Source organism: Lucilia sericata, unplaced genomic scaffold (genome assembly GCF_015586225.1).
Source record: "Lucilia sericata isolate MDLA Ls3-8-SP2 unplaced genomic scaffold, ASM1558622v1 Contig000021F_arrow, whole genome shotgun sequence".
Taxonomy (NCBI): Eukaryota; Metazoa; Arthropoda; class Insecta; order Diptera; family Calliphoridae; genus Lucilia; species Lucilia sericata.
In genome coordinates, this window is record NW_023994059.1 from 12,233 (window position 1) to 37,934 (window position 25,702).

The following is a 25,702-nucleotide window of genomic DNA, read 5'->3' on the forward strand; positions in this document are numbered from 1 at the left end:
GATGGGAAAGAAATGTAGTGCTGCCGTACTAGATTTTTTCTTATATGACTTGGTATCACTTTTCAATAGTTAACGAAAAACTGTGTATACGACAAAGAATACAGTAAAAGTCAAACAAAACGAAGACGTAAGGAAAGAAGATAAAAGAACGAAAATATCAATTATTAATTATTATTATCCATAGAAAAAGAAGTTCGACATTCATTACTAAACAAAACATCTTATTATAAGATTTTTTGTTGCTTTTATGCGATAACATATAGATAAGAGAACGTTATAATTTGAAACTACGTTAAAAATAATCGCATATTGACAAATCTACCAGGTCCATCAATCAATATGTCACAGGAAGAGGCTACACCTGTTAATCCTAATGATTTGAAAGATTTAAAGGAACGTATGAAACTTATAGTGGATGCCGATCCCAAGCAATACCATAATGAATATTCATTAAAACGCTATTTAAGGGCGTTTAAAACAACTGATGAAGCTTTTCAAGTGAGTACATATTCCTTATTATCCTTTACTGATTACTGATTATTACGTTTATCTTGCGTTTCCGTTCCAGGCTATACTTAAAACGAACAGATGGCGCGAACAATATGGAGTTGAGAACTTGGTAAATTTACCAGAATTACAAAAACACAGTAATAAAGCCCGAGTTTTAAGACATCGTGACTGCATAGGCAGGCCTGTAATTTATATACCAGCCAAAAACCACAACTCCAGTGACCGCGACATCGATGAATTGACGAAATTCATTGTTAGATGTTTGGAAGAGGCCTGTAAGAAATGTTTTGAAGAAGTCACCGACAATCTGTGCATTGTTTTTGATTTGGCGGAATTCAATACTTCCTGCTTGGACATGCAATTGGTAAAGAATATGATATGGCTATTGAGTAAACATTACCCAGAACGTTTGGGTGTTTGTTTAATAGTCAATTCTCCGGGGCTCTTTTCTACAGTCTGGCCACTAATTCGTCAATTAATTGATGATAATACAGCAAAGAAAGTTGTATTTGTAAATGATGAAATAGATTTGTGTAAATATTTAATACCTGATATTTTGCCCACAGATATGTAAACGTGACCTTAAAAATATTTTTATTAATAACAGAGCTTTTAAAGAATAAGTAAATCATCCAACGTTAAAGCTAATAATTAAAAGCATAAATGCATGTATATTTAAAAGAATTTGCTAAAGAATCTATATGATTAGTCACGGCTTAATTTATTTTATCTAAATCAAAATTTTCAAAATCAGCAAAATCATTTCTATTATTTTTCTTTTTTTCTTATTTATTTTAAAAAATAACATTCCTTAAAATTTCTGACATACACCAAAGTACAATATGCTACAATATTGTTTTCTAACACATTAAAAATAGTACCTTAAATGATATATTTCATTATAAACCTACATTCCCATATTTGATATAGAGATTATGTATAAACTAAGCTAATGGGAAACTAATAAAAAGCAAAATATCCCCGTCTAATAAATAAACCAAATAGAACTGATTCACTCAGTAAAAAGCAAGTTAATACGTCTGTAATCTAATCTATATATGTACTACATATGAATCTACATATTATAATATATGTATACCTATATAAAAAATATATTTGTTATCTATATATAGTATGAAATGTAGCAACTATTGATGTTTATTTGTATAATATTGAGTTTGGAAAAATTTGTGCAAGTAAATGCTTTTAATGAGTGCAATAATAATGTTTAAAAATAAATATAAAATGTTAAAAAAGATTTTGAAAATTGTAATTTTTTATTTAAAAAAGTATACACTCAATACTCTCTACCACATGTTCCACTGAACATCACGTGTACATTAAAATATTCTAATTTAAAAATACATTATGAAATTACGAACCGAAAATAAAATAACTAATTTCAAAATTAATTTTAATATACATACATACATATTTTGCTACAAATTTTATTGAAGATTTCCATCCATTTTCTTTATGTTTGATGAATTGTGGTAAATTCACGTTAAATGAAATTTAAATAGTAGCCAAAAAACTATTTAAAATGGAATGTTTAGATTCAATCAGCTCATATTTTCATTAAAATACAAATTGTATCAATTTTATTTTGAGGATATTTGTTTTGAAATTCACTTCCAATCTGTTCCGTAAACCGATTGTTTTTAAGAACGAATACATTTTACAACAGAATTTGGTATTATAATTTTACTTAATTAAAAAATTACCTCCTAATTTTATAAAACGAGTTAAAATGTGAGAAGTTAGCTTGGAGAACACCAAAAAAATTAAAGCATTTTTAAATGAAAATTTTCCTCTGATTCGTTTCAATTATTTTTTGAATGTGTTTCATATTTCACTTTCAATAATATTAATATTTGTAAAATACTTTTTAGTATCGGTCCAAATGCTTTTTTAGTAATGAGCTATTTTTAAATATGTTGCTTCAATTTAAAAGATTCAACATTATGTTTATATTTCAACATTTATTGATTTATATGCATTATTAATAATAGTATATTTTATTTTAAATTATGTTACGTTATAATAAATATAATATTGTATGTAACCGATCATATTAAGAAAAGAAAACATTTTTTCCCACTTTTGCTTCAATACCTAAATGTAAATTTTTCAAATCACTCTTTTGTGTTTGCTATAAATTACAATATTTTAATTTTTGAAATCAAAGAAAAGTTTTTTGTATTTGTATTTTATAAAATGTTAAGCGAAAAACAATGTGAAAAAAGAATTAAAGCTAAAATTTATTTACTTAAAACAAATGATCAAAAAATCTATATAAAAACATGCATCATAAAATGGTTGCTGTTTTATATTTATTTTTTATTTTAGCCTGCAGAGGAGCAAATCATTCTGTATTTATTTCTTACTTTTAGTATACACTATGTGTTTGTGTTCAATAGCTAATAATTCGATGAAATACATTTACGTCTATTCTTTTGCATTTTTTCGATATTTTCTTTAATGGGCGTACGGTTATAGAAACCTTTAACGATAGTTGTCACTGCTAAAACTGTGGCAATAAATTGATTGATGGATATTTCCCAATCATCAAAGTCTAGAGAACTATTGCTACAGCTACTAGTATTTTTACTGGATTTCTGTTTATTTGATGTTAAAGTCCCATCTCCACCACCATTACAACGGGCTTGTTTTAATTCTTCTTCTAAGTCCACAAATAATTTTGTAGTTGTTAGCGGTTCACATGGGGTAGTTGGATTACCGTTCGAATCAGGCTGTGTATTACAAAATAGAGTTTTAATAAAAACAAATTAATTTATAATGAAATATTTAATTTCAAATGAAAATTTAACTGGCAGTGAGAATTAAAATTTTTAATGAGATTTAATTTAATTTAAAAAAGTAATTGGATATTTTAATGAAAAATTCAATTTCTGCAATTGATATTGGAGTTTAATTAAAACATATTCGCATGAGATTGTTCATTCCACACTTCCAAATTAGTGATAAATAACTTTAAAATCCGCAGAATAATGATTTTGTGAAATTTGTGCTTATTTTTTCAATCCCGATATTTTATCAATCATAATTTCAGAATATTAAACTAAATTGTTTACAAGTTATGTAATTTAATGAATAGTTTATATACTTGCCTCTTCATTGCCACCCAAATTTAGCTGTGTAAAACTTTCTAAACTGGAATCTTTCCTTATATTATCCTTTCCCAACTCCAAGAGATTTTCATCTAAATTAAAAATCGAAAGCAAAAATATTAAAATAAAACATCACTTAAAAACTACTTAATTAATCCCAAACTCATTAATATTTATTAACACTTTATACTTTAAACTAAACAAAGACTTACATGCTTGATTCATGTCTGCATCAGGCTTTCCCAAAATTTCTATTAAACTTCTCCATAATATTTGGAAATTAGTCTTTTTCATATTCGGTATATTTTTATTAGGTGAACTAGCATCATCTGGCTGATCCAGAAGATAGCGTAGACTGCCTAAACTTTTCGTATCGGTATTCGAGTCAGTGCGTTCCCTTTTGGCATTTGTGTTCATTACTAAATCGCTGATTTGTGAAAAGTTTGATATCGTTTCGACATTTAATTGTGGGGGTGTAACTTTAGCAGCTCCTAAATCGGAAATATCGGAAAAGGTATCAATGGATTCAAAACGACCTTGCTGCTTTAGGGGTGCTATGGTGGAAGAACCATTTTGAGAACGAGAAACACCACCCATTATCGCTGCGGCTCCGCCGCCTCCTGGTGTGCTATTTTCATCTTCCGATAGATCTACATAAAATGTTGATGTTCTAGCATTGACAGCCATTGACGAAGCATTTGAAGCCGTAGATAAATTGGGTGTCCTTAATATGTCCATAAAAGTATTGCTTGTTATGCCTGCTAATGAATGTAGCTTTTGTGTGGCCGTTATTAAGGCGTAATCATTTTCATCGAAATTATTGTCGGTTGGTGATGGTAATGCCTCGATAGATTCGGACGGGTCATCACCAAAGAAATCTTCAGCTTCGATGGCTTCTTCGGCATCATCTTTAGTTTTTGTTTTTGGATTTCTTACTTGTTCGATTTCAACTTTTGACAGTAAAGGTGGTAAATGCAAAATATACAAAAGTTTTAGTTTCTCAGTATATTTACTAGAACATACTAGGCCTAAGGCGTTCAGGATTTGAGAAAAATCCAACATGCCAGTACTTTTTTTGTCAGTAAGCTGTAATAGTCGCGGTGGAAAATATTTACATAAATGTGAATATCTTTTTAACCTAAAATTTTTACTTACACGGAATAATTTTTCAGACAAATCAATTGTCACACATGTGCGCCATGGCGTCAGCTCATAAAATAGCACTCGGAATGTATCGAAATCAACACTGTATGCCTCAGCGCGACTACAGTTGTTGTCGGGAAACCCGAATCGATGGTGTGTAGGTGAAGGAGATGGCACTAAAATGGGAGATTCGCCAATATGAGCATGCAACTTCTGAAAATGAGCTTTGCGAAACGCCATCTTCTCTTCGCGAATAATACCCAACAGCAAACGTAACTCTTCGTTGCTAAAATACATATTGTCCGAGTGGAACTTCACTATGGTCTCTTCATTGTCTAAATCAAATTTTCGCATGGTTAAGCGACGATGTTTATTTCGCAGTTCCTCTATTCTTTGTAACGATATATCGCCGAATTTCGTGTAGGCTTCATGGATCAACGTTTGCACCGATTGTGTGCGTTTGCGTTTGTCATTGGCAACTGGCAGATCATAATCAGGATTATAAATGCCTTCTAAGAATTTGGAAAGTACCAACATGGCCTCACCATCATCGTTACAACGTAATAATTCATCTTTGTTCCATTCCAAAATTTGTAAAGCCACAACAAATATAATTTTGGCTCCATCATAAAAGAAACAATCGATTATTTTCAAAGAACTTTCGTATGATATAACACTGATGAAAATGGTCAGGAACCAGGATAAAGATATCATTTTAATAGTACCCAATTCATCTAAATGATGATGCAGTTCGGGCAAATAATGTTTAACTAATTCATTTAAAACACCCTGATCAATCTAAACAAAACGAACAATTTAATATACATGGATTACGATATAAAGCGAACTATATGTATTATATGTATGTACCTGGGCTCCAACGACTTTATCTTTGTAATAATCTGGTAAAAGATTTTCACACAAACTGGCCAAAAGCCAAAAAGCATTCTCTTCATCACAAAATAATAAAAATACTGAAGTTACAATATTCATCGCCTGTGTGTATCCAACTTGTGGATTTCTTAATGCATACGCCTGTAACACACGTTTTAGAGCAAACAAACCCTCATCGCTTTGGAAAGCTGGATGCTCTGGCAATGAGCGGTGCAAATCCCGTTCGATTTCATCGTGTGTTGATGACTGTTTGATAGATGCGGCCTTTTCCACTAAATCCTCATATAAACCAGGATGCATTTCTTTTTCATGTATAGCACCGGAAAATATCATCCATATTTCTTGTCGTAATTTTTCAGGAATACCTTCGACAATAAGATTGATTACTGCCGTAGTACGAAACATTGATACACCACGACCATAATCGCGAAAATGTGATTCCCAGCGGGAAAGTTTTTCATCCTGTATACGCTGCATTTCCGGAGTAAATCGTGTTTTGAAAGTATTGATTAAGGCTGATTGCTTACTCCAAGATATATCATATTTAGGACGTTCACGACTGATGGGACTGAAAGTTGAGCATAAAATTTTGTTTCAATGTTGTAATAAAGTTGAGTTTGAATAGTTAAAATGAAATATTTTATTTCTAATTTAGGAAAATGAGGAATTATTGAATAAAAATATTAATAAATTTATACTTACACGTGAAATTTTGATAGTAAATCAGTAATTTTTGTTATTAGAACATCTCGAGCGACTATTTGAGCAAATACGAATGGAACATTTTCTGAAGTTATAATAACAATTTGATTTTCATAACGATGGTTACCATCGTCTTTTTTCTCTACACTTTTAATAACTTTTAGAGGAATGACCACGCTAACGAAATCTTTTATGTCACTAGTAAAACAAAAGAAATTGGTAGATAAATAAATATTTCCGCCGATATAACGTTTTGAATATGGTGTCCATAAGTTAGCTGGAATAGTAAAAATTAAAATTAAGAACATTAAATAATCATTTCTTTAACTCACCCTTAATAGTTCCATCTATAATCTCAGATTGTGGTAAACGGAAATATACACGATATTCTTCCGATTTTTGACGAGCCGTTAAGTCACGACACAAAACCGGTTTCTTAGAAGACTTGCGACCAAAACGCAACAACAACGATTTATCATGGTTTATGATGGGACTATCGGGATCCTAAAAAAATACATTTAGATTTAAAATAACAATTGTATGAATCCACCCACCTGTATAATTCTTTGTATAGCCATTTTATTTAGTTGTTCTATAAATTCATATGCCTCTATATGATCGAACAATATTGTAAAATTATATTGCATTTTATTGTTCGTTTTCAAATATATGGTATTGGCATGTCTAGATAGCTCTTCCAGCTCTGTGAAACGTATACTTATCTTTGTCTCCTGACCCAACATGTACGAATAAAAGCTAACATGATTAAGTGAAATATAAAGATGTCCTTGTCGTGGTATTTTATTTTTAATATATCTGTAATAATTTCGTCAATACATGGTATTTAATAGTTAAATACAGCTGTCATAAATTTTATTGAATTATTAAACTTACGTGCATGAGTAGTAATTTACTAATTGCTCTTCTTCGGGCATATTAAAAAATTGTCGAAATTTCGATTGCATCACTTTAAAATCTGCTGAATCCCCAGATTCATCTTGATTATTTTGTGTATACAACGATTTTATTTTACAAATTGTAAAATTTGTAATCTCATCTTCACTCTCCATTTCATTTAATACTCTAAAAAGATTTTGGGATAGCCATTCCCAATCTTTGTATATTTCTTCTTCCGTTATGCCAATTGCAATTTCTGTTAATTTAAATAATATATATTTATTAAATATTAAAACTTCGATTTACATACATTACATTGATTTTAAATATAAAAAGGTTTAAATCATTGGCTTTTTCAATACAAAATAGTTTTTCGTTAAGGTAAGTTTTTGATAAAAACTTTTCGGTCGAAAATAGATTTTATGGCAAAATTTATATGAAAATTACTCAATTATTATACATTCAGTCATGAAATTTCTAGTGGGTTCTGGTAAATATTATGTCCAGCAGAAGGAATGATATCAAAATGGGCAAATATTGTACAAAATATGAAATTTTTAGTTTTGTTTTATTTTTAATTTTTTTGTTTTTTATTTTGTGCTAAATTTATGTCCAGATATTTTTGGTGGTAAATTTACTTTGGAAAAAAAACTATATGCAACAAAACGAAGTACATGTGTTACGCATAAAACAGAATTTATTGAAAAAGTTAGGAACTAAAAGAAATATTTGATTTTATAGTTAACATATACCATGTGTGCTAACCTCATGACTACCACTGTATATAGATATTTTAGAAACTACACATTGCAACACGAAAAATATAACCATATACGCACACCACTACGTGATAAAGTACAAAAAAAGACCCGTTTAATCAAATTCATGTATTTTTTATGGACCCCCAAGGATTAAAGGCCTCGTTGTCATTTTGCAAAAAAGTAATCATTTTCTCAGTCTCATATCTTGCAACCGTTCTGAATTTTGATTTACACTGTGAGGCAGAGTTGTAGCTCTTGTCATGAAGAACAAAAATTGTGAACAAAAAAATTTTTGTACATAGCAAAAAAACTTTAAAAAATTCAATTTTTTACGTGTCAAAAAAAATATTTCAAGGGCTTTTCTAAATTAGGCGTATAGTTTATATTTGTAATATCAATAAATCATTAACACGTATACGTGCAGGTGTCGTTAGTAAAAGCAGTGGAATTTCACAATGTGCAATTTCACTTCAAATCAAGAAATTAAGATGAAGTTTTTTATGTTATCATTTATTTCAAAAAATGACACAGATCCCCTAAACTTTTTGGGCCCATAAAAAGTGTAACTAAAAATGTGGGCACATTTATATAGTTATATTTCAATGACTTTTTAACATTTTAAGGGAGAAAAAATATATTTAAATTGAAAAGTTTGTTGCTATCAGCAATATTTTGTTAGAAAAACAAAGAAACTAACAAATTATACTTGTAAGCATAATTAATATTTACATACGTAGGTAGAGAATATATATTTTCTAGTTCAAAAATCCCCAAAAGTTTTTATTTCATATTTCATATAATTTTTTGTTTAATGCTTAACATAAGAACAAATTTCATTAAACTATAAAACTTAATTAATTATTATATATAGAATTTACCTAAATATTATTGGAATAATTTGTAAACTAAAACAATATAAGATTTTGATATAATAAAAGTTTGAAAATTTTAAATACATAATAATCTGAATAATAACAAAACCAAATTTAAAACGTATGGATGTGTATATATGTATGTATTTGCCCAATAAACATCGATTCAAACCTGTGAATATTTTTGAAAATTTTCTTAACTAAATAATGTATTTTCCAAATTGTTTTCAAATTTTAAAGTTTAGCCTTTGAAATAAACATGATAATTTCCAAAAACGTTTAAAAAAATATAATGTGTGATATTTATAAAATTTTCAAAGTTTTGTTTTAATTGAACTTAGAAAAGTTTCTTTCAAAAAATAAATTATTTTAGAAAAATAAAAACAGAACATTTTTTCTACAGCAAGGGAGCGAAAAAACGTTAAATATAGGAGAAATAATCGGAGATATAAAAGAAAAATATGCTAAAATAAATGTATGAATGTTTTATTTTCAGGTGATGTAAAAAAATATATGAATTTTGCAATAGTTAGCATTATAATTAGGGTTTGAAATATGTATGAAAATAATAATAAAGAATACTTGAAATACGTTTGAAAATTTTTTTAGTTTCAAGCTTACCTCTAGCCTTTTTTTAAATTTGAAATACATTTGAAAAATACGTTTGATTTCTAACTGCCTTTTTGTTAGAGAAGGCCATAATTTTCCATTTGAAAACAAAAATTTTCAAATTTGTTCTCAAAGGCTATGTATGAAATTTGAATAGGTTTTCAAATACATATTTACATCATTTCAAAGGTTTTTGCTTATTGGGTGTAAACAATTTCACTACATACATACATAAATGTTTTTATAAAGTAGTTTATTATATATACCCACATAAGAAACACTTGCTCATTAATTTTTGCAAATCTTTGTTTTTTATTTCATTAAGAAAAGTGCAAAAAAGTCTTTGTTTCAAATTTCATAGTGTTTTTTTTTTTTACAAAACTAATTGTTTTATAACAGACGTCATAAATTATTAAAAAAAAATCAATGCAATGACATGAGTCTTATCAAATTGGAACATTTGAAAGGGAGAATGAATATAAAGTTTTTTTAATGAAAACTAAATAAGAGGAATATGTTTTATAGTTTATATCACACATTTAAAGAAGCTTTATTAAAACAGATGTAATTATAATCTTCTTTTATTTTTTGGAAAATGAAAATAATGATTCATTGCAAAATAAAGTTGTTTAAAATAACTAATATTTAGTCAGTAAACATTATATTTGTATAAATGTACATATGTATTTTTTATTTAATTTAAAAAGGTTCAAAATGCAACATTGTTAATAAGTAGTTAAAGATGAACTTACCATATGATACTTCTGAGTTTGGAGTTTGATGTAATATTCGATAAGGAGGTGGTTTAGTATCAAAGACGCTATCAAATGTGCCCACCAATAATGATCCCAAGCCACGTGATTCACCATGACCCCGTCGTTTTTGCAAAACAAAATAATTTGAACGCTTTTCCACTAGCCTGTAGTTAAATGTAGGAAAATCGAAAATGAAATTAATTAATTAATTTTATATAATAATATGATCAAATATTTTATTTCATTTAAACCGGTGTAAGTACATACGTATATGCTGAAGTAGATAAGGGTAATTTTTAGATGAAACCTGTTTTAAAAATCTTAATGTACATACGTACATTAATGATTCTTCAAAATAAAAAAATGTGAAGAATGTAAAATAGAAATTTCATTTTAAGGGCTTTTGATGTAAAAAAATTAATTTAAAAAATTATATTTCCAACTAGGGACGATTGCTTGTGTCCGATAAACTGTTTGATGGGTGGGAATATTCACCGATGGGCCCAAGATGGATACAGACAAGAATGCAGAGATCCTAAAGGCGGAACTGATACGCAATCATAGTGATTTAGGGTCGGTTGTGACAAGTGGAGTTGCACCTTTTTATAGTGCATAACATAAACAAAAAAATAAAATAAAAACTTTTTTTGGCCCAAAATATCCACAGAAATTATAAAAGTTCTTCATTGTTTCGATATCTAGAAATTTGCAAAATTGCTATACTAAAACATTTCATTTAAAATAACTTGGTAACTCTACTGTCAAAATAAAAACACCCAAAATTCAATGAATTCTGATTAGAAAAAAATCTGATCATCTTATTGGAAAAAACAAATAGTAAATTATAAACGAAAATAACTTACCAAAATGCCGATGGCAAAAGAATTTCTTTAGGCTCTATCCACATTTTCAATAAATATTTCCTCTTCTATTAAGTTGTATGAAAAGAAGTTGGATACAACTTTAGACAAAGAAAAGATTCCCATAAACGATGTATCGAAAATTATTATCAATTATCTTCAATTAATGGGAATTAGCTTATTATATTTTCTGCAATCTTTATGACAGTTTTAACTTTACTATGCACTCGGAAAATAGTATGTTGCAATATGTACTTTCAAGTTCCGATTCTTTTTGATTTTTTCACAAATTATTGTGTTATTTAAAAATCACAATTGTCACTTTGCTGGCAATATTACATGGTTTTCATAGTTATTGTATAATACTTCAGTTTTACAAGATTTTAACTTTTATTTTATAGTTTTCTTATAAGTTTTATTGCGTATTTATAATGTAAAAATTATTTTTTCTTCTTTCAACTCCACCGCTTCCAAGTAAATGTCAGAAAATATGTGTAAATCGAAAATAATGAAAAGAATAGCACACAAAAAACAACAGTCATAAAATTCTTTAACTTTATTTATTTATACCCTTTCTTTCTTTTGCTGTATTTTGTTTTATTTACAGTTTTTGTTTATGTTTTATCTCTCTTTGTTTAGCTTTTAGCTAAGTGAGAGCAACAGAGATAACAAAATAACAATAGGAAACAGCTGTTGGGAATGTCAACATGTGTGGAAGATTTGTGGATGATATATGTGTATAGAGCTGCCAAGTCTTATAATTTTATAAGAAAAATTAGAAATTATCGAATTTCTAAAAAAGTCTATTAAATTCCTCAAGGACGACTTAGTTATTACATCTACATATATATTTAATATATCAAAATATTATTTGACTATAATTTCGGATCTTGTACAGCTGGGATGGTCGTATATTGTATAATTTGTAATCATTAATACATTTTTATTTTGACGAGCTTTAAAAATGTCGAGAAAAATAGTCGAGATAGGTACAAACTCTCAGTGACTGATTTTTTATTATTCTTCTTCATTAAAGCAATGTGAATGGATATAAGAACTTGAAATATTGTTTGTTAAATTTTAATGCGTTCAGCATAGAAATTATTTGAATCACACTGTTAAAAGTGTTCAATATTTTTCTGGATTAAAAATACTAAACACAGTCACAGATTTACTAACTGAAATCATACTATCTTTGACTTTTTATTATAAATTTGTTTTATATAAATACAATTAAAAGGATATAATAAAAAAACTGTTCTATTTTTAAATTTAAAATTAAATAAAAAAGTTTTTATATAAAAAAATTATTTCTTCCAAATTTATAGTGAAAGCAAAAATAAAGCAAAATGTATAAAAAATTTGTATCACTAACTTCAAATCAAAGCCCTTCAAAAAATCCCTATGAGATTCGCACATATATGGATGAAAACTTTAGAACGCCACAGCCGGAATGGTCTACCGGAAACTGCATTTATCAGCGTGATTGTGATGTACCGCAAAATTCGACTTTAGCGAAAGTTTTAACGCTACAGGACGAAATTCGTAAAATTCACCAAAGAACTCAAGACAATATTTTTTTAAGGCCATTTTGTAAGAAATGTAAATACGAGGACCGTTTCACGACCTGTGTAGTCCCGCAGAGAACACCCGATCAGTTAAAGCAGCACGCCATAATGTGTGAAAATTGTCTTAAAATTAAACATGAAATGAACGAACGTGCTCGCAATGTAGACTATTTGTATACTGATCATAAAAGTTTAATTCGATTAAAAGATCCGGACGTACAAGAAGAAGACGAAGAGTTTGATGAATCTGAGGGCGACGAAGGCATTCTACCCGAGCTTGCTAGTCCAGAGTGTAGTAGAGAATATATTTATGTACCACCAACTAATTTGGTAAGTTTAAATATTAAACCTTATTAATACCCATCTATCTACTCGTTTAGAATTAGATATTTAAAACTATTGCCAGCAACTCAACTAACTTTAAATGCATTTAAAGCCGACTTTTTCATCAACTAGTTATGGTTGATTCTTGGATTATTTTTAATGGAGCCAACTGACTATTTTAACATGGCGTTGTCCTACGCAGTAGTCAATTGTCCGACTCTGCATGACTTTTCAACTAGCTTAAAGTTAGTTACTAAAAATTAGCTTAAAGGTAACACTTTATTAACTAACTTAAAGTTAGTTGCAGAAAAGTCAAGTAATAGTTTTCTTTTGTATTCCCCCCTGTATTATTTAATTACATTTTAATTAAATATATTTAAAATTTAACTACTAGTTATCTAAAGTACATTTCGCTTTAATACAAGTTATGATATTAGTTCGTTAAAATTAATAGACATCAGTTTTCTGCAGGGGAACTAATAATAACACCGGTATCCATAAAATTATGAATGATTTGTTCATTATTTCCATTATTCCTATTGATCCAAATCTAAAATAAATTTTAAAATGTTATGTGTAATGTTAACTGTTAATGTATTATATTTATAGTATTAATCAGCAGAATTTAGAATTTAGGGACCGAGTTTTGAAATATTCCCTGCCAGCAATTTTGTAGTCGACTACGAGAAAAATTTACTTCTAGTTTACTTTTACAGACTGACTATAAGCTAACTACAATGTAATGCAGTTCTGTCCCGAAATTTTGTATTTGGCAACGTAAAGAACCGACTTTTAAATACTAACTACAAGCTAACTATAAAGTAATGCAAAGGTGCCTCAAAATTATCTGAAGGGAATTAATTGTATTTCAACATGTTTTCTCTTGTTTCTCTATTATTATGATTTTATTTGTTTACTTTAGTAGACTGACTATAAACGAACAACAATGTAATGCAGAAATGTTCCAAAATTTGGTATTTATTAACGTAATCAACCGACTTTTAAAGACTAGCTACAAGCTAACTATCATATAATGCGGGAGTACCCCAAAAATATCTGGAGAGCAGTTTGTTTCGACACGTTTTCTCATGTTTCTTTATTATTTGGAATTTTGTTTTACATTTTTGTCATTTTCTTGTATACGTTGTGAAATTAGAGTCAGTAAATTGGAAAAATTAATTATAAAATGTTAATTATTTCAAAACTCGGTCCCAAAATTCTAAATTCTGCTGATTAATGCTGTAAATACATTAACAGTTAACATTACACATAACATTTTAAAATTTATTTTAGATTTGGATCAAAATAATTATTTAATAATAGTTATTATTAGTTCCCCTGCAGAAAACTGATGTCTATTAATTTTAACGAACTAATACCATAACTTGTATTAAAGCGAAATGTAATTTAGATAACTAGTAGTTAAATTTTAAATATATTTAATTAAAATGTAATTAATTAATACAATAGGGAATACAAAAGAAAACTATTACTTGACTTTTCTGCAACTAACTTTAAGTTAGTTAATAAAGAGTTACCTTTAAGCTAATTTTTTAGTAACTAACATTAAGATAGTTGAAAAGTCATGCAGTGTCGGACAATTGACTACTGCGTAGGACATCGCCATGTTAAAATAGTCAGTTGGCTCCATTAAAAATAATCCAAGAATCAACCATAACTAGTTGATGAAAAAGTCGGCTTCTAATGCATTTAAAGTTAGTTGAGTTGCTGGCAGGGTTTAACCTTTTATGATTAATTTTTCCAACTTGCTGACTCTAATTTCACAACGTATACAAGAAAATGACAAAAATGTAAAACAAAATTCCAAATAATAAAAAAACATGAGAAAACATGTCGAAACAAAATGCTCTCCAGATAATTTTTGGGTACTCCCGCATTATATAATAGTTAGCTTGTAACTAGTCTTTAAAAGTCGGTTGTTTACGCTAATAAATACCAAATTTTGGAACATTTCTACATTACATTGTTATTCGTTTATAGTCAGTTTACTGAAGTTAACAATTAAAATCATAATAATAGAGAAACAAGAGAAAACATGTTGAAATACAATTAATTCTCTCCAGATCATTTTGAGGCACTTCTGCATTATATTATAGTTAGCTTGTAGTTAGTATTTAAAAATCGGTTCTTTACGTTGCCAAATACAAAATTTCGGGACAGCTCTGCATTACATTGTAGTTAGCTTACAGTCAGTCTGTAAAAGTAAACTAGAATTGAATTTTTCTCGTAGTCGACTACAAAATTGCTGGCAGGGTAATGTCAATACACATTTACCCGTGTGTATTTTTAATTTTCGAAATGACATAGATACATACATATCTCGACTTCTATTTCTAAAAACTTGTAAAAATCGGACAAACTTAAATTACAATAACAATTTTATCTTTTATTATTTATTTGTGATATTCTCATGTATTTTAGGAAAAATATTGAACAACATTATTGTAACACTAATCAATATTTTATACCTTAATGTCCTTATGATGATATTTGGTTACATTTGTTGAATGGTTGTAATCAGTCAGGACGCCAATACCAAATCCGTGTTTGCCAATAAATATTGTTTCAATCGAAATCTAAAGACAGCTATGTATGTATATCCACTTCCAGATTAAAAACAATATGTGTTGTGTACGACAAACAAGTTTTTTTTTATTTGTTTTGAAAACTACAACAGTAGAGATTGCTAGCTTTGTTTCTACACCCCTCAATTAATAATGTAGGAAAACTTTAGTTTAATGATCTTTCTCCGTTTGGTCCCAAAACAAATGCTGCTGATGTTTCCAACATTTATTAAATTGAAATTGAAAGTGATAGTACATTTCTTAAAATTTTCCATATTAAAAGGCTGCCATTATACATTTAGAGCGATTACTTCAGCTTATGTTATGTTTAATTTGTTCAAATTTAAAATCAAACAAAAACATATAGTATTAAATAACACTGCAAAATAAAATAAACAAAAACTTTGGGCACTTCTAACGCTTATATTTTCATACATATTTAAATTATACAATATATGAATCAATCAAAAAGGATTTAATTATTATATGAATCCTTGAATGAATGATTGTAGTATTTAATTCTAACGAATTAAGCTTATGCATTAATTCACTGAATTAATTTTATATAATGTTAAAGACGTCAAATTTAATTTGATTTTACCTCATTCATAAAATCGTGTTTAGAAATTGGTCGAATTTATAAGATTTTTACCAATACATATTTAGAAAGTTAATTAAAGTAGCGTAGTTAGGTTTGGATGTAAATTACATTTATTATCCTTTTTTAATTATTATTAAATTCATTTCAATAATATACTGATGAATTTAAAAGATAAATATTAAAACAAAAAATTGAATTCATAAATACATCTAAAAATTACTTAAAACTATTTAAATACATACATAAATACATTGTAGATATTTATATGAGAACGCTTTAAGTACATTTGCTTTAATTGATAAAACAAAAATTCAATTTAAAGTACATATTGTATGTACATACATGGTTATTCAATCAAAACGATATCATCAATATCCGGATATATATTATCATTATTTGGGTCAAAATCTGACGCGTTCACATCATTGGTAACCGATGTCGCCAGCGACAATTGTTTATAGGCACCTTCGTCTGCTTGAGTTTTCATATGAACTCCAAGTTGGGAGATTAATTCCAAAGCTTTCACATCCGAATTAAGTAAGGCAAATTGGTGTATAACGGCCAGATGTGGAAAGATGCTGTGTAGCAAGGCAGCCGAACCAGCATTCATACGATAGTCTTGCGGAACTGCGAGATCAGTTTTTTTTAAATCCTCTGTCATCGGAGAGGGTTTTACAGGTATTGGTAGAATTGTTTCTTTAGTTTTAATTTCGATCACTTGAACATCATCGTCTTCGTTGTTAGCCGGACTCTTTGTATTCTCTTTGCTGTCATTCATGTCGTCATCATCGTTGTCATCATCATCGGATATTTCAAAATCATCATTGCTATTGTCATCGTTTATGATGACCGGAACTTCGGTTCGTTTCACTTCACTTACAATTGCTGTTGCGGTATTATCATCAACCTTAGCCGACGAAGTAATTGCAGAAATTTCCTTTTGCATAAAACTTGGCAGGGAGTCCTTAAATTCAATGATAATATCCTCAACTGCCAATTCACCCTCAATGGTATTTGGTCCCTGGCCCGAACCTAAATCTTCATCGTTGTACTTGTATTTACCGCGAAAACGATTCAGCCAACGATACGAAGGACGAAAAGCGGGCAGATTAAGTATAGCAGCCATTTTAACGGCCGTCTCTTTAAGTGTTTCATTTGTAATACTTTTGCGCAGACGCATTTGACGACATCTCTCCACCCACTGATGCAGTATGAAACTAATGGCGCTCATTTCAAACTTACGTCTCTTGCGTGTCATCTCTTCGATTATAATTGAGGCATCTGCCTCACTCAGAGTGGCTAGCTGTTGTAAAAGTTCCTGCTTACGCTCCAATATGCGACGAATTTGAGTAGCACAACAATGAAACATTTTAGCTAAACTATTGCGTGATATATTGGTCTCATCGTAATAACGTATAACGGCGATTTTTTCATAAAATGTAAGAATATTACGTTCATTGCGTCTTTTAGGCTGCAAATAAAAATTTAAAATAAAAAAAATGTACTTCATGTTTACAATTGTTTTCTAAAATATATATATATATATATATATATATATATATATATATATATATATATATATATATATATATATATATATATATATATTTATATACATATGTATGTATAATTTCAGCAGGTGTGTGTTAATACTTTCTCTTTTGTAATTTTATATATTTTTTACTATATATATAGTTTCATATTATGATTAAATCTAATTTTAAACTTAGATTTAAAATTTTATTCGAAATAATTTGAAATCAAATTTCTTCTCAACTGTGAAAATGATTTTAAAAAATTGAGTAATAATAATTGAAAAAAAAATAAATAAATAATATATTTTTGGTATCAATTTATTCTCTTTTATTCATTCCTGAAAGAAACACGTGTTAAATATTTATTTCGTAGAGTGTGTAGGATTGTATAAAATACACGTAACAGAGAATGTTATTCCAATAAACACACGCTTGCAAACACACACTTATACGATTCGTGCTTACTAAGGGTCTTAATCAGACCTGGGATAAATGCATTAAATGTGTTAATGCATTAACAATTTTTTCTACATTAAAAAAAATTAATGTTAATGCAAGTTTATTGCATTAACATTAACATGGGTACATTTAATGCATTAAATTTGCATTAACATTAAATATTTTTAAATTTAATGCATTAATTTTCAATTAACATTAAATATTTGTGAAATTATTGCATTAATTTTGCATTAACATTAAATATTTTTGAATTTAATGCATTAATTTTTCATTAACACTAAATAATAAATAATAAAATGAATGCATTAATTTTCCATTAACATTAATGTATAAAATAATTTATAAAAATAAGAATACAGCGCTAAAGACCTCGGTCTAACTAAATTCAAGTAAAATTGAATGTGTTAAAGTCCTTTCTAATAAGTCCTATACTCGATAATACATATTAGAAGAATAGTATCACTTCCCAGATATTCCTTTTTTAGTTTATTTTGTTAAAGTCCTTTCGAATAAGTCCTATACACGATAATACTTATTAGAAGAATAGTATCACTTCCCAGATATTCCTTTTTTAGTTTATTTTGTCTGTGGAATCTTATATAAATATCATATTTAAAGCACACAAGTTTGAATGGAATATAGGAGTTATTAGAAAGGACTTTAACCTATTTAATTTTAGTTGTATTTAGTTAGATCGAGGTCTTTTGTGCTGTATTTTTATTTACGTTTATCAATTTTTATATATATTAATGTTAATGGAATATTAATGCATTAATTTTATTGCTTATTTAATGTTAATGTAAAATTAATGCACTAAATTCAGATATATTTAATGTTAATGCAAAATTAATGCATTAATTTCAAAAATATTTAATGTTAATGTAAAATTAATGCATTAAATTCAAAAATATTTAATGTTAATGGAAATTTAATGCATTCAATTTTACAAATTTAATGTTAATGCAATATTTTTTACATTAAATTATTTTTTTTTTTAATTTAATGTTAATGCAAAATTAATGGAAATCGCCCAGGTCTGGTCTTAATATTATGTTTTTGCCAATGCCCCCGAATGCAAATGAGTATTAAAATAATGTTGTTGTAACGATAGGATGATATATCACCTAGTTGTCTAGAATTTGCCTACAAACAATACTAAATATGTAATGTGTCAGTACGATTTAAAAATATTATGTTTTAATTTTTTTGGGGATTTTATTATCCAATCATTCATATTTAGCATCTGTGCTGATCTTTTACACACACTTTAAAGATCCGAGTCGATTTAACATTCTCCGTTCGACCTGTGCGTTTTTTTTAAGTAAACGTTATTATCAAATTACAGCTCTTATATCTTGGCTTTATATACATAAGTTAATTAATAAGTCTAATTAATTTTCATTAATTGTCAGTACATACAAAGTCAACTTCCAAAAAAGACTAGTAACAGCTTTTAGCGAAATTAAGTTCGGTTCATTTTTGACGCTTGAGCTCATGCAGAAAGTCAGTTTGTCGCCAATAAATTGCTTAAATATATGTATTGGAATTAATATGAAGCTCAGAAGGGTCCAACATTTTTTATTCAATATTACCGTAAATTTTGGTACACCCTTTACACATACATACATATAATGTTATTTAAGAGCGTTATTGGCTTTCGTGTTCTGCCAAGCGTTACCTTGCAACAAATACATCATGCCAGTTAAATGTCTACATAAATACTTATCAGCATGCGTGTGCGTGTGTTTACTATTGTTATTGCTAAATATACTACATACATACATATGTATGTAGTATATTTAGTACACGTTTGTATGAATGTATTCATGTATGAATATGGCCTTATTTCATCTTCTTATGCATTTGTATTAGTTGTATGAGTTAAAATTACTATTGATCTTACGTAGCAAGTAAGTAGTAATGCCACAAAACTACCCACCTAGTTGTTTTTCAAGGAGTCAATGGTATCCCTTTTATACAGTTCATATTTTTTTTTTTTTGTAATAAAGAGAGACGACTTCCCGTTAAATTACTAGACACTATAATTTAGCGGGAAGACAATCAGCACTGTACTATCCTTAATCTAGAGTGTGGTCACTTTAATTGTAAAATTATAATCGATTTTGATTTTTCACTTCTTTCTAGAACAGCTACCGTATTAGCTGGACAGTCACTCCAATCTACATGGTATTATAAAATAACTGAAATATTTTTTTTAACGACTCATACATGTGTGATGAGACTTATGATTTGTGTGGAAACAATAGTAGACATTGATTTCCCCCAATACATGTAATTATATTTGCAATATTCACAAATGTATGTTAACTTTAATTCTATGTATGTATGTATGTATGTATGTATGTATGTATGTATGTATGTATGTATGTATGTATGTATGTATGTATGTATGTATGTATGTATGTATGTATGTATGTATGTATGTATGTATGTATGTATGTATGTATGTATGTATGTATGTATGTATGTATGTATGTATGTATGTATGTATGTATGTATGTATGTATGTATGTATGTATGTATGTATGTATGTATGTATGTATGTATGTATGTATGTATGTATGTATGTATGTATGTATGTATGTATGTATGTATGTATGTATGTATGTATGTATGTATGTATGTATGTATGTATGTACTTCGATTTGGAAAAGAACTTTTTAGATTGAACTCGTTTGTTTTATACAAGCTTATATTAGGAAGACTAGTGATATTCTATAGATGCCAATTGTGTGACGACGATGACTTTATTATTTCTACATTTCTTTCCCTGAGGCTAAATGAATATTTGTCGTTTGTTACATGATCCTAGAAAGCAATAAAAAGCAAAAGAAATACATATGTATGTATGTATGTACGTACGTATGTATGTATGTATGTATGTATGTATGTATGTATGTATGTATGTATGTATGTATGTATGTATGTATGTATGTATGTATGTACAGTGGACGTCCAATAGTACGTATACTCTTTATTACGAATATCCAATAATACGAATGGCAAAATTGTTGCATTGTCTACTCTATAGTACGAATAAAGTCACAATTTTTCTGTTCGATAGTACGAATAACGCATTTTTTATGGGAATTTTGGTTTTATTTACGTATGAATGAAGTTTTTATTATGTTTTTATTTTATTATTTCGGTATCATTCACCTTAAGCTCAGTAATTTTGAAATTTTTTTGTATTTATTACAAGTGTTTTGTATTTTTAAAAATCCTATACACACAATTTACTGCATGTATATTTACAAATCCACAATTATTTAGTGTTATTAATTTATTTTATTGGAATTTTGATGACCCAAGAGAATAAATTAAATTGGATGATAACGCCAATGAGGAAAGTATTTTATTAGTTCCCAACAATAACTCTGCTGAGAACAATATTGAAGCCTCAAAAGCGCTGTTATAGAAAATTATAAATTAGAGAATTGTGGTATATTCCATTCAAGTTTCTAATAAAAGTTTTATGAAATCTGAACATTTTAATACATTTTAGAACACATATGTAAATTGCAAATTGTCTTTGGCACACATCTTTTTAAAAACATTAAAATTTAAAACCTTCTACATATATCTCATTTCAACCATTGGACTCACGATACTTTCAAAATTAACAATTCATATACTTAAATATGTCCCTTTTATGCCTGTTTATGTACAAGAAATTTATTTAAAATGATACACATTTATTATATTTTGTTCCGTTATGAAAATTTTCATGAAAAATAAAACAAAAATAAATAAAATCCAATATTTTATGTGTATTATTTGAATTTAAACATACAAAATGTGTTGTTCAATAATACGAATTTTTCGGTATTACGAAAGGGCCTGACACTATATAATTCGTACTAGTGGACGTCCACTGTATGTATGTATGTATGTATGTATGTATGTATGTATGTATGTATGTATGTATGTATGTATGTATGTATGTATGTATGTATGTATGTATGTATGTATGTATGTATGTATGTATGTATGTATGTATGTATGTATGTATGTATGTATGTATGTATGTATGTATGTATGTATGTATGTATGTATGTATGTATGTATGTATGTATGTATGTATGTATGTATGTATGTATGTATGTATGTATGTATGTATGTCTGTATGTATGTATGTATGTATGTATGTATGTATGTAGTATGTATGTAGGTATGTACTATGTATTATGTATGTATGCTTCATGCATGAATGAATGTATGAGTATGTATGTAGTAGTATGTATGTATGTATTCGGATGTATGTAGATGTATGTATGTATGTATGTATGTATGTATGTATGTATGTTGTTGTATTAGATGTATGTATGTATGTGTGTATGTCGTATGTATGTATGTATGTATGTTGTATGTATGTATGTATGTATGTATATGTATATTATGTGTGTATACATATGTATGCAAAAGTGAATTCATGGTTTGAAATGGTCTTTGTTCTTCTTGTTGTCTTCGTAGATTAGTTTGAAGTTTTGTTTTTTACAATATTATTTGCTTACTTTACAATACGTATTATTGTATACAATTTTATTCTGTGGATATGTACATATGTATTTGTGCGTGTTTTATAATGACGGGTTTGTATGGGTATATCTGAGTCAATTACAACTATGGTGTTATGTCTGGTTTATACACTTGTTTTTATTGTTTGTGTGTTGGTTTATTCTAAGGGTTAATAAATACGCATTAACGTTAATAGTAAACACACACACTTTTATTTATATTAATGTTGGTTGAAGCACAAAGAGGTTTTAATGGTTGCCTTATGGTTTTTAATTTGCTTTGTTCCAAACAGAAAATTAAAATTATTTACAGTTATAGAGTATATTTCAAATAGAACACAATACGTATTAACTAATCCGTTGCTCCGATCAAAATAGTCATGAGAAAATGTTCTATCCAAAAAATCCTGTGAAGATATTTTTATTTGTTTAGAAATGATCGTGGTATTTAATCATTAAAGTAAAAGTTTTACGAACAGTTATGTGGAATAATAATTTCAAATGCTATAAGCAAAAACTATTATCTGTAGCTTTTATTAAATGTTTAATTATAGTTCATTATAAAATATATTTATAAAACGTAATTGTAATTAAATTAATTTAAAGACCATGATTCACCCCGTCACCACCTTAAAGTATACTAATCGGCTGAGAAACATTTTCGATTTTCGAATCGATTAAAATATTTATTGGTGTTGCACTTTTAAATAACTCCATTAACTTACATTTGTATTTATGTTGCGATTGTAACGGTTGTTCTTAGTTTGATCCGCCAATTAAATTAAAAAACACACACAAAAACACAGTTTATAGAATTTTGTTCTTACCTTTTTATTGGGTGATAGCACTGGATCTGTCGACCCATTCGAATTTGCACCTGATGAACGTCTTGATAATGTTGTCATTTTCATAATAATAGTTGTCAAAAAATATTGCACTCCACCTCCGCAGAAATCTCGAATCTTTGAGTTTCCAAAATTTCAAATATGCCTTTTTATAATTGCCCGGTTCGTATTGAAAAGTTCAAAAATTCACATACCTATATGTATGTATGTGAATGTACGACGTATTGGTTGCGTGAGTTAGTGTGTTAATGCAATAGTAAAAAAAAAATATAAAATTTTGAGGTTATGTGTTAGTAAGGAGATGTGTTGTTGATGCCATAACAACAATAAAACACTTGGTTTGGTTTGAAAATATGTATTGTTGTTTGTGTTATTGCGTTGTTTGCTTTTATTATTTTTGCACATAAAATAGGTATTGTTTTTGCTTTTTAAAAAGCCAATGAATTATTTAGGATTTCAAAAGTAATAGGTAATTCTTTCTTTTGCCAAAAGTTAATAGGTATACAGAATACATGTAAGTTTGTAGTTTTCATTTAGTAAAATTTTCTCACTATCTTTCTTTAGCGAGTTTGTTTTCTCTTGATGAATTTTCTTGTTTTTATTTTATTCTTTCTTTTATTTCGGGTTTTTACTTTTGTATTTCTCGTGTGTGGTGTTTATATGCTGAGTAACACTTTAATACTAATGCTCTGTTAGTACACGTACGTTTGCCATATGAAATAAAAACGGTATAATACGAGTACATATTTAAGTGTGAGTGTGTTGTTGCTGTAGTAGCACTCGTCGTTGTTGTTTTTATTTTTATTTCATTTTGCCTTGTTGTTGTTGCTGTAAGACTATACAATTTGCGTGTTAGTAAGTGAGTAGTGTATCTATGTATATAGGAAAGTGTCTGTCTGTTGTTGGTTTTTTATAGAATATGTACTTAATATCAAACATACCCACCATCATCGACATCAACAACAGAAGAACAAACAAACATTTGTACATGCATACATATTCTCACATGTATACGAAAAGAACACAGCACAAGGTATCAATTGTATTCTATCCAAACGTAAATGTCTCTATGAATGTATTTGTGTCTTTTTTCTGTTTGTTTTTATTTTATTTTTCTTACTTGCTGGTTATTCCGACTGTCATACCGTATGGCTAGCAGTCAATTTATACAAACAACCCGCCATCCATCCCATCCATATAGACGGAATTATACCACTACTGTAACTAACACCACTACAATCCACAACAACTACACATTAGCTTCATATACATAGTATGCATATCTTACTATGGCTAATATGTAGTTAGAACAGAATACTAACTACAGCCGCAGTTTACTTGTTTCTATAGTTGCTATAATGGTTTGCGCTAATAGCTGGAATGTACACAAATACAACCAAATGACCATAGACATAAGAGCAACATCAACAACAACTATAATTATTATTGTTATCATGAGAAGCACAAAGAACCTCGTCACAGAGAGGATTACGAGGGTAAATCACAAAGCCTTTACAATAAAAATAAGTTTTAATAATAATATTAAAAATATGTACATACATACTATATACATATGTATATACATACATGTTGAAGATAGGACCAATCGAATTGATTACAAACTTTAATCTCATTTTAGTAGTTTAGTAGTAATCTGACCCTACTCGTTCCAATACAATAAGATGATAGGTAGAACTTTTCAATTAAGCCTCGCATAATAGACTTTGTTCTTATGTGAGCTTTTTTACTGTTGTTGCAGTTGCTATTATTGACTATTGTATGTATTTTTGTTGTTTGTCTCATTATACTACATCCAGTTCATTATTCATGTTGTTATTGTTTTTTTTTCTCTGTTTCTATCATCCGTTCATATCCACCTTATTTTTGCTCGATAAAATTATGAAATGTACTCCACTCGTTTGCGAATAACTACAGCAACAAAAAGTTTTATATTATTTTTAGTAAGAGTACAAGTACTCTTGACGCTATTGTTGCTGATTCTTTAATAACCAATATTTGAAGTACTAAATAGTACTAGTTAACAAACATACATACAGTGTCTCTCATAAGTATTCGAATTTATGTAAACTATGAAAAGAAACCAAATTTAATA

General features: G+C 28.3%; 4 protein-coding genes across 4 annotated transcripts in view; 2 read left to right on the forward strand and 2 right to left on the reverse strand.

Annotated features, from left to right (window-relative positions):
* Positions 1-86: 86 nt before the first annotated feature.
* Positions 87-1,766, forward strand: LOC119608668 (CRAL-TRIO domain-containing protein C3H8.02). Its single transcript, XM_037963176.1, has 2 exons — positions 87-498; positions 569-1,766. Exons 1-2 carry the CDS (start codon positions 340-342, stop codon positions 1,082-1,084), a joined length of 675 nt encoding a protein of 224 aa, XP_037819104.1. The 5' UTR covers positions 87-339; the 3' UTR covers positions 1,085-1,766.
* A 987-nt stretch (positions 1,767-2,753) lies between these two features.
* On the reverse strand, positions 2,754-11,669 carry LOC119608659 (TBC1 domain family member 8B). The gene is made up of 11 exons (XM_037963166.1): positions 11,138-11,669; positions 10,272-10,438; positions 7,275-7,533; positions 6,935-7,196; positions 6,713-6,884; positions 6,381-6,657; positions 5,655-6,246; positions 4,797-5,582; positions 3,854-4,727; positions 3,642-3,733; positions 2,754-3,263 (listed from the first exon to the last, which is right to left on the reverse strand). The coding sequence occupies exons 1-11, from the start codon at positions 11,179-11,181 to the stop codon at positions 2,931-2,933; spliced, it is 3,858 nt and encodes a 1,285-aa protein (XP_037819094.1). The 5' UTR covers positions 11,182-11,669; the 3' UTR covers positions 2,754-2,930.
* Positions 11,670-12,320: 651 nt separating this feature from the next.
* Positions 12,321-25,702, forward strand: part of LOC119608478 — a 35,600-nt gene continuing 22,218 nt past the window's right edge. Inside the window, exon 1 of the mRNA XM_037962923.1 lies at positions 12,321-13,032. Coding sequence (XP_037818851.1) covers positions 12,484-13,032 — 549 coding nt within the window. The 5' untranslated portion in view covers positions 12,321-12,483. The remainder of the gene's footprint in view (positions 13,033-25,702) is intronic.
* On the reverse strand, positions 16,306-24,303 carry LOC119608539. The gene is made up of 2 exons (XM_037963001.1): positions 23,572-24,303; positions 16,306-17,683 (listed from the first exon to the last, which is right to left on the reverse strand). The coding sequence occupies exons 1-2, from the start codon at positions 23,653-23,655 to the stop codon at positions 16,559-16,561; spliced, it is 1,209 nt and encodes a 402-aa protein (XP_037818929.1). The 5' UTR covers positions 23,656-24,303; the 3' UTR covers positions 16,306-16,558.

Excerpts from the sequence above, each read along its gene's own strand:
- LOC119608668 (XM_037963176.1), top strand. The coding sequence starts at position 340 with ATGTCACAGGAAGAGGCTACACCTGTTAATCCTAATGATTTGAAAGAT. Across the intron at positions 499-568 it reads CAACTGATGAAGCTTTTCAA|GCTATACTTAAAACGAACAG; the intron begins GTGAGTACATAT and ends TTTCCGTTCCAG.
- LOC119608659 (XM_037963166.1), bottom strand. The coding sequence starts at position 11,181 with ATGTGGATAGAGCCTAAAGAAATTCTTTTGCCATCGGCATTTTG. Across the intron at positions 7,534-10,271 it reads AAACTCAGAAGTATCATATG|AAATTGCAATTGGCATAACG; the intron begins GTAAGTTCATCT and ends TTAAATTAACAG. Across the intron at positions 4,728-4,796 it reads TGTCTGAAAAATTATTCCGT|CTTACTGACAAAAAAAGTAC; the intron begins GTAAGTAAAAAT and ends CGACTATTACAG.
- LOC119608539 (XM_037963001.1), bottom strand. The coding sequence starts at position 23,655 with ATGAAAATGACAACATTATCAAGACGTTCATCAGGTGCAAATTCGAAT. Across the intron at positions 17,684-23,571 it reads TGCTATCACCCAATAAAAAG|CCTAAAAGACGCAATGAACG; the intron begins GTAAGAACAAAA and ends TTTTATTTGCAG.